Source organism: Rhinolophus hipposideros (assembly GCF_964194185.1).
Source record: "Rhinolophus hipposideros genome assembly, chromosome: 23".
Classification (NCBI taxonomy): domain Eukaryota; kingdom Metazoa; phylum Chordata; class Mammalia; order Chiroptera; family Rhinolophidae; genus Rhinolophus; species Rhinolophus hipposideros.
In genome coordinates this window covers 4043901-4054032 of record NC_138069.1, presented here as the reverse complement: position 1 = coordinate 4054032, position 10132 = coordinate 4043901, and the positions used below count along the sequence as shown (strand labels likewise).

Here is a 10132-nt window from a genome sequence, read left to right as displayed (position 1 = left end):
ATATTCCAGTTCATGTTTCCTTAGGTACCTGTTCCTCTAAAGAACATTAATGAGAATTTGTACAGTAATACGGGCAACTTCATTAACTTTTTTACATGTATTTTTTGACAATAAGAACAAGACTTCTCTGTTACAGAGAGAGATAAAATTACAAATTAAGGTATAGGTAGAACATGCCTTCTTTAAAAACATCTCAGCAAACATTCGTTTTATCTAAATTGTTTTCTGATTTTAAATGATTTTTCCGGCATCTACATAAAATTTTACATTTATTATAGAAGTAGTTCCTAAAAAGCAAATGGGAAGGAGAGCTGGGAAGTCACGCATTTGTAAAGTATGTATGTGTGTGTTTATTATATGTAATAAAATATACATGTAACAAGTAAAACGTTTAATGAGTTAGTATAACCCCACCAACACAATGTTTGCTACTGTATTTAAAAGCATTTATTTAAAACATGTCAGCCTCCTCCAAGATGGAAGACACACGAGCTCATCATGAGGTCTGTGGTAACAACAGAGATCCTGAAGGCGAAAGGACCTTCAGTTGCCTAAATATAAAACTGAACTTTGGCAAAGGTACGAGTGTTACAGAGAACAGCACAGCCGCCAAGGAAAGCCTACGTTTACACCATCTCTACAACAGCACGCCCTGTCCCATCACTGCCCCCCGCCCCTGTTCAAAGGGTGAGTCAGGCCTGGACGACGCAGGATTTTACATATGTGGTCCGCTGAACAACACTTCTTTTTCTCAAGCCTCAGTACTACAGCTATACAAATTACACTTTTAAAATATTTGAAACAGATATTGAATTTATTGGTTGGCTATGAGTAGGAAAATACATCGGTAAAGAAAAGAGACCCTGTATATAAATATAATACTACCTAGTTACAATTTGACCGAGAAGGTTCCACTGAAAAGAACAGTAAAAGCCCTTGTCACCTCCAGTCCATAGGTACATGTTCAGTTTCCCGTTAACCCTTATCAAAGAGCTGCCTAGGCAAATGCGACATTCTCTGAGCTTAGTGCAGATCATGCGCTGGGTTTTGTTACATGAATGGCAAACAAGTTAGTCCAGTGCATTACACAACATAATGTACTGTGAAGAAAAATAAAATGATCTATTTTAGATACAACTTCAACATACCGGTTATTAAAATTGACGGAACCAAAAAGAACAAAGTGAACATCTTGAAATACTGTTTTGGAACGGGGGGAGAAACACTTGCTAAGGATGTCTTTGAATTATCTGCAGCATTTGTACCGGGTATTCTGATTGGTTCATCAAAAGAACGGCTGGAATTGTACTGCCTAGGTTGGCTTTGCCCTAAAACGACATGACCCCAAAACCTTAAAAGTCACGATAGCGACAAATCCCATGAGTTTAAACAGTAAAAAATGGAATACTAAAACTGGAATTCATTATTGGAAACCTGAATGTAGAAGGGCTGTGAAATTTCAATGTCAACATTTAGAAGTGCATTCCACTCAGTTTAACAATATCCTTAGCTTTCAAAGTGCTAACTCCAAATAAGTTTTTCTGGCTGTCACCAAAGCAGGTAAAAATAACGCATTCCTTGGAGGTGTTCCCTGCCTATCTTCTAGGACGATTCAAGTTGCGATCAATGTTTTATATCTACAACTTTAAATTATGCCATAAATTAATTTTGATGAACATAATTTAAATTCTTAAAGTATAAATAATTACCACTAGTACGGGTAAACTGTACTTCAAGAGATTTACAACAAGGAATTGAGTGCCTCCAAATTTTTGATCATTAAAATAGAAAACATACACCAAATTTTCTGTAAAATATTTGTAAGATGGATTTACCCAGCAAGAACACTGAAATTACATTATGGCAACACCACATTAAATGTACTTATTACAAATTTTTGAAAAAAAACCTATGTGAAAACATACTAGTTTTTATTGCATGTATGGATTATTGGAAATTATTCAGGACACAGAAATATTTAAAACCCAAATCTTGCTTACCAAAAGTATCACTGTCTATTTTGGTGTGACCATTTATTCCCTGTAGATCCAAATGATTTCTTTCTCTTTTGAAGGTTTTAGTTGTCAAGCTGTACTCTGGGTTCAATTTATCACTATATCTCAGTAAGGTGGAGAAGCTTTTCAAACTGACCCACAGAAGACAGTATTCCGAGAAGAGGCAAAAACAAATATTTTCAAGACATAACATATCCTGTCCCCCAGTTCAAAGATCTTACAGACAGTAACAACTATAGATGAAAACATTTTCTGTAAAGCTCAAACCTTTAGCATCTAACAAGTGCACTCTAGTTCCAGCATCTATGAGAAGAATACATCGGCCACTAACAAATACAAACGAGTAAGTGCTGTTTCCCCCCCCTCCACGAAGCTCCCTGGACCTGTTATTAGCACATAATGCAGATCAGAGGAAGAGCAGTCCCCTTGTCTCAACAGTCCAACCAGCTCCAGCTTGCTCTCACTGGAAATTGTCATGATGCACATCACCAACACAGTGTTTAGGAAAAATGAGTAAACACACCTTTTATTCACACTTTACAAAAAAATAAAATAAAGTAAAACAAAAACCCCATAAAAAGTTATGCATTGGTTCTACATCAATGCTGCCAGCTTTCCAATGTACTGATTATAAACTGGACGTGTTTGGTGTCAGCACAATTTAAACAAAAAGCAAAAAATAAAAATCCATCACACTAAAATCTTTAAAAAAAAAAAAAAACCTCTAAGGAGAAACCAGGTCCCAGACAAAAGAGTCAAGATCAAAATCTTTCGAGAATATTTTTAAAAAAAGAAAAAAAAATCATTTATTTAAACAGTATGTAAATTTTATTCTCTCTTAAAAACAGAATAAGCACATATAAGTGCTAAACATTTGTCATAAAATTTTAAGTCATCATCCAAAATGACTCATTCTCTGTATAAAAATTGTTAATTAACACCCAACAGCAATTGTCTTAATGCTCACATGGGGTTCTGCTCCCCTGCCTGCAGTCGAAACAAAAGCAGTCAGACCAAGCTCTCTCTGAATTCATTTGATTTTTGAGATAAGAATGAATGAATGAATGAGACCAGAATATATATGAATTAACTTTGCAAAGTTAACACTGGCTTTAATTTCTACTCTACTAATGGCACTATGGGCAAAATACACAGGGTACAATATAACTTTTATCTTGGTCAACACATTAAAATGACTTAGTCACTTTAAAAATGATCTGAAGAATGTCTTAGGGACCTGTTTTGAAAATACATCTCATTTATACTGCTTCATACATGGAAAATTTTTTTTCAAAGGAATGATTTTAAAAGAGACATGGAGACTAAGGAATACCTGGAAAACAGAAAGCGTTCACATGATAGTAGTATTCTGGGTGACAGCACTGTGCAGTGATACCGAGAGGCAGTGCTTGGGTCTGGTGAGCAAAGACCTAGGGGCCACCCTCCCAACAATTCCTAAAGGTGATAGCCCATGCTTCACAATGGAAAAAAGCCACAGCTTTTTCCAAAAGCGTCTTCGTAATATTCTCACAAATGTTAGACAGTATTTCAAAACCATAAAAGAGGACTCACAGATTTTCTCTGCATGCACAGGCAGTGCTTGGTGAGAACGACTTCAGGCAGGCACAGTGGAGATTGGACAGGAGGTGTCTCAAAAAGGAGTTAAAAAGCTGTACCTAAGCAGCTGTCATTTTTTAACTTAAAAAAGTTAAAGATTTAAAAATATCAGAATGTACATATATCAACCATTACATTCACTCCATAAATGCCTACAGATCATTCACTGCTCAGCTCATCTGTCCCGGTAGGTAGATAGTTTTCGTGAAAACCCAGGAATTCATGGATAAGTTGCTTCTGGTCCAAAAACATGTCCTAAGCTTTAAACAGATTTAAAAAGCAATGTTCTCAATTTAAAAATAAAGTAGTACAAAAGGGCCAACAAAACCCCGAACAGTGCAAACCATCAGCAGAGAAAGTCTGTTGCAACTTCTTTTACAAGCTTGGCCTTTCTACCACATGGAACAGGTAAAAAAAACTTAGCCTTACTTTACAATACAATCATTTCCAAATCTGATTTTATTTTAGTACAAAATTTCATAAATCAGGTGTTCTGTGGATCTATACAATCATAAAGGCTAAATTCAAATTCTATTTTACAAACACGTCTGAAAAAGGAGGAAGTATGGAAGAATGGTCTCTGGATGTTATTACTGGCCTCAAAAAAGTAGTGCTACAGATTTCTGTGCAAAGAGAATATGCTGTTCATTTTCCTATTTCAAGGCATGAAAATATACTGGATAGAAGAAACAGGAAAATTACTTGTAACAAATAAAGATAGGTGCAAACACACCGATCCCTGTCTAATAGTATATAAAGCATATTGGGCTCAGAATTTGTCTGTTGCTAGCACCTGGCTTTCATACCATATCCTTATCAAATAATCAGACTGAAAAATCATCATTAAGGAAAAAAACCCCTAGTGGCCATACCTCACTCCCCTATCTGCAGATTTTTAAAATGAGTTTACAAGTGAAATTGAGGTCGTCCTCTGAAGGTACTTGACTACCTCCTGCCAGGAAGGTGAATGCCGTTGACCTGGGGCAGGAAAGGCAGGAGGAGCTCCAGTTGTGCAAAAAGTGAGAAGTGGTCGGAGGGGATGAGAGGGTGCGGGCAGCCGCTGATGTTGTTCTCCACTAGCCAGTGGTGGTCCAGAGGGCCCAGGATGCCTAACGTGTTCAACTGTGGCTTAGAGTAGAAGATGTAGTCAATTATACCCTGAAGAACAAAAGGGGGGGGGGGAGATAAGACCCCACATAAGATAACATTAAAATACTGGCAGCTTTCAAGACATACCCTTGCAGTCAGGTTTGGTAAAGAAAGGTACTTAATAGCGTGTCGGAAGAGGCAGGACTATGTAAACCAAATGGTCCCCCAAATGTCCAATCTCGCAAAATGAGAAAACTTTAGGGGTGGTAGTAACCATTCATTCTTCCTGTCTGGATCTTTGGAGGCTTTTTAATGCGACCTACAGGATCCTTTGTGATATGGCCTCTGCTTCTCTTCCCTCCCTCCGTCTCTGCCACTTTCCCTTGCTCACCACCCCCTCGGCATACTAGCCCTTTGGAGGTGGATGAACTGGGGTGCACTGTTTCTATGTGCCAGTCTCTGTCCTACCCCAGGGCTTCCACACATGCCGGACCCCTGCCCAGAACATTCCTGTACTTGTCATCTGATTAACTCCTTCCCAACCTTCAAATGTCCAGTTCAATCACCTTCCTAAGGCCTCCATCACCAACTAATACCTCCTCCCATCTCCGCTTTTCTTCTCTTGCTGATGCGCACTCCACGACACACTCCTTCATATATGGTCGAGCCCCACCTCCTACCACACCGTGAGCTCCAGGAGGGCCCCCAGCAGCACCCATCCAGGCACAGCTCGTATCTCTTGGTTTGCTCTGTCCTCCCTATAACTTCAGATGATCCTTCACACGCTCTTGGCCAAAGTATTTAAGCACATTCAAGTGTCTTCTTCCCATTTCTGTATCAGCAACAGGAACAAGAGAAAAACCCCTTCATCTCTCCCATCTTTGGTTACCACCCTCACCTCTTCTTCAGTCCATGTGCTTGAAGGAAGAATCTCAAAGGTGGCTCTTACTACCTCCTCGCTCAGTTACTCTTCCATTCCCCATTCTAGACTCTGCTCAGCTCTTCAGCGACACAGCTCTCACCAGCATCTTCCTGACACTCACTCCTCCTTCTCCAGAAAGGCCTTCTTTCCTTGGCAGTTAAGCTCCTACACTGTCCTGGTTTGCCTCCTCTCTGGTTATTCTACTTACATGTCAGTCTTCCTCAGTCTATTCCAGACTCTCTTTAACTTGACACACTCATCTGTTCCCAGGGTTAAGTCATTATCTACAGCACTGGGGACCCCCCAAAGTCAAATAAAAAATTGTCATAGTTCTAACAGTTTCTGTAAAGTCTACAAAGCCCTCCCCTCTAAAATTAAGAACCAGTGAACACTAGTATTTGCACTCTAGTGGACAATCTAACCTGAATGATTATTCTTCCAGCAGGTTAGAAAAAGAAAACCAGGATTTAAGAGCATAAATGCAAAAGGGACAGCTGAACACAAGCCCTAAACAACCACTGATATTGAAAAATGAGGTGACGCACTAAGGAAAAGATCATTGTAAGCTAACTGCGTAAGAAGGTGCACAAACACATTTTAGCAATTTACAAATGGTCAATAGTAAACCCCATTTTGGTACTCGAGTACAGTTTCAGTTAAATTTACATGAAAGATGGAATACCTCAGCCCAAATTAGATACAGTAAGTCCTCACTTAACGATGTCCATAGGTTCTTCGACTTTAAGCAAAACAATGTCTAATGAAACCAGTTTTATCACAGGCTACCTGATAAAGAGTTAAATTCCTATGGCATCTCATCAACATTCTAATGAAACAACGTTAAAAGAAACTTTATTTGAGGACCTGCTGTATTTAGGAATGAGCCTATAAGAAACATAATGGCCTCCCAAAAGCAACAGTTAACCCAGGGTTTACTATGATTATTTCATCAGATTTCTTACCCTGAAAATGATTCTAACAGGTGTCTCTAAGTAGGGATGGAACACCACTCACATAGATTCTACAGAAGGGAGAGAGAAGAAAACTGCTGCCAACTAATTCAAGATGCCTAATTCCATTCTGAATAAGTTTGCAAATTTTAAAGACATGACAAAGTAACAAGACTCTTTCTTTAAAAAATGGAAGTTTTAAAAAGTTTCTCAATTTCACACTCACCTTGAAATCAAATGTGTAGTTTGTATAAGGCATCAGGCCGCTCTCGTAGGCACTCTTTAACTTGAAACCATGGGTGATCCTTCCATTGGTTGTCCCATTTTTACCATTACAGCTGAAGTTTGTAAGACTTTCATTGTATCTCAGTTCCTTAAAGTCTTTATGATTTGTTTCTACTCCACCAGTGCTCAAATATTCTACAACACCTAGAATGAAAATAAATGGACTTTTTAATGGTTGCATAATACAAGTCTGGTATATATTTGTTAAACTAGTTTTATTTTTTTAAATTCAAGCTGTTGCCACTTTTTGAAAAGAATTAACCACAATCAACATCTTAGTATGAAGGTTTCTACTCATGCTAAATGATTTACTTGGTATAAAACACCAAGATTAGGGCTCATCGTCCCATTCTAAATACTGGCAGCTCTGGCAGAGAATGCCACCACCTAGTCACAGAGGAAGTTCACCAGCCCGGACACAATTGCCCAGCTTCCTACGCATGAGATGGACTCTGCAAATACTTATTTTAATTTTCATTTAGTCAGCAAGGTTGGACACTTTCCCTTGTTTGCTATTAAAACACTTGGATCACTTGTGTTGTTCAACACGGAAATAGGTGTTAAGATCTGTATGATTTGACAAGTCTCTTTGTCCCTCAGATACTTTGTAGCTAAATAGAGGGCAGAAAGCATGTAGAGAAATTGCCAGAGAATAATCCTCAACTGCTTCAGTAGCAGTAACCCCCAAACAGCTTGATGAGATGGACTAAAGACCTTAGGATCTTAGATATCTTTATTTTCCCTGAAAACAAATTTTAACATAGTTTCTATCTTATTAATGGCTTCCCTCCATTGTGATGGCAGTGACTTGCTGATGTGCTACTGAATTTAACCATCACAACAGTGTGTGCGAGCACGTGCTCATGCATGCATGCAAGTTCAAGGAAAAGTATTGTGTACATGGAATAGTATAAACAAGGAGCTGAAATTCAAGAAGAGAAAATACAGTGGTACCTCGGTTTCCCCATAGAAAGTAATGCAAAATGGATTAATCCGTTCCAGGCCTTTAAAATCAACCCTAAAAACTGCAAATTTAGCATGAAATTGTACTATCTAATGATAACGATAGATCCATAAAATTTATAGCGTTCGTAACCCAGTGTTCCTCAACGGAGACATTCGAAAACCGAGGTACTACTGTACTTAGTTTCAACATTACAAGAGCTGGTTTATTCACTATACCATCAGTGGAAAAGTATTCAAGAATAAGGCTTTCTACAGTCTACTTTGTGATTAAATATTAAAATTCTTTTTCTTTTTTGTTAAAATCACTTGCATGGTCTGTGTAAATGAAGGATTTCAATTTCCACCTGAGGAATATATTATGTAATCAAGCCCACCAAAATTTGAGATCCTGCAAATATATGGTCAAATTTAAACTGGATTATATTACCACATGGTGCAATCTCAAAGAAGCTGTCTTAAAACTCTTTCAGAGTCTGCACTATACGTAACCTGGGGATAATGAAATATATTTATGTCCCTTAATGAGTTATTTCAAGTTATCACCTATGTATTTATTGAAGATGATTAATGCCCTTTCTTCCTAAGGTTTTCATACCATTTCAGTTTCAAAATGGTCCCCCTACTCCACACAAAATTTTTTTATACAAACTGAATTTGTTCACTAAATTTGGAATTATCAGAAACAATACATTATAAAAACATTTTAGCCTTTTTTGAGCCTTGCTTTTGCTCAGGGTCTGCTCCAAACCCTTTGGAGTGTACTTTTTCTTCTAATAAACTGCTTTTTCACTAAAAAGAGACAAACATAACAAACAAACACCAAAAACATTTTAAGTCAGAAAGCATTCTACATAAACTAACAACATTCTTTTCTTACCAGAGTCTGGCAAAGAATTAAGATCTGCACACAACACCAGTGGAATATTTCCACATTCTCCCAATACACTGGACTGGAGGCTCCGCGAGGCTTTATCAATAATGTTCTTCACTTCTGAGAGAAACATCATCGTCTGAACCAACTTCACATCAGAGTACTCAGGGTCCCAATGCATATGAGCATTAGCCACGAGAATAAGTTGTTTTTCTGTTCCAAGATGTGGCTTTCCAGCTACATTAGATAAAAAGAACACAGACAGACAAAACCTGCCCAATAAGCCCACAGATTTTTAGAGTCTGAAAGCAAGTCATTATCTCAGAGTCTTGGGAAAACAAAAAGACCCTAACGACCTCCCACCTGATGACTTAATCTACCCTGCAACAAACCTGAGAAACAGACATCTAAACCTCAGGTTGTGTATTTCCAGCATAGGGTCTTCATTACTTCATCAAAACAGCCTGTTCTATTTGGGACAGATTGGTGTTTAAACAGTTCTGTCTCCTTGAAAGTTCTGCTCTTAGCTCAGATGTACTAAGTCGGGCCTCACAATATTAAATCTACACTCTTTTCCTTAGATATATTTAACAGTCACTAAGTTCCATCTTTCATATTTCCTATCCTTCATATTATGAGGTTAAATATCCCCAGTTCTAACTGTTCCTCAAGTGACAGAAATTTAATTTCTTGGCATGATGGTCACTCTGAATATTTTTTAATTTGAAATAAGCAGTGAATTTCTCCCAAATTCGAGACCTCTAAAATAATCATTACCGTACAAGTAGGTCAGGAAGAGAAGTTAGCTTACAGAATATCCCTGCTGCCAAGAAATTACAGAAGATCATGGAGTTCTTCTCTCTGAGCAGCTATTTGAACTAATATTTACTTCAACCTTTTTTTTTATGTGAAACATTCTCAGGAGCAAAAAACTGTTTTCTTCTTTGGCTTTATGCCTTTCAGATTTTGAAATGTTTTTCTAGGCAATGCTTTCTCATCTTAAGCTTTGTGACAGAGAAAACGGGATTTGATATTTTAGAAAAGATTTAAATTCTCACCGAGTTTCTTCAGGTGTTAGACAAGACTATTATTACACACGAATTTTCTGTTTTCTAGTAAATTTTGGGGGGTCAACTTCACAGGAAATGAAAAGGTCACTCACATGACATTTCAATCAGTTCCTTTCGAAGTTCCAGCAGTACTGCAACTCCAATGTTATCTTTTGTCATGACTCTGTTCAGCATAGCTTCAGACCCTTCTGAGTTTGCCATTGCTAGCTGATTAAATTCAACAGTGTGTTTCTGAACCAAAGTAAACCTGAAAAGAAAACAAAAACACACACACAAACATAACACTGGGAATACAAGGATATTAGCTTTGTGGGAAATGCAGTTTTTCCAAACTTCCTTAACAGACA

The 10132-nt window shown here is 37.8% G+C and overlaps 1 protein-coding gene across 9 annotated transcripts in view; it reads right to left on the bottom strand.

Moving 5' to 3' along the window:
- Window positions 1-795: 795 nt before the first annotated feature.
- CNOT6 (CCR4-NOT transcription complex subunit 6) overlaps window positions 796-10132 on the bottom strand; it is a 54649-nt gene continuing 45312 nt past the window's right edge. For all 9 annotated transcript variants that reach the window (XM_081035856.1, XM_081035861.1, XM_081035862.1 and 6 more), the window contains 4 exons: window positions 9878-10032; window positions 8722-8952; window positions 6820-7022; window positions 796-4790 (listed from right to left, as the gene is read on the bottom strand). In XM_081035856.1, the coding sequence (XP_080891982.1) occupies window positions 4578-4790; window positions 6820-7022; window positions 8722-8952; window positions 9878-10032 (802 nt within the window). In that variant the 3' untranslated portion in view covers window positions 796-4577. The remainder of the gene's footprint in view (window positions 4791-6819; window positions 7023-8721; window positions 8953-9877; window positions 10033-10132) is intronic.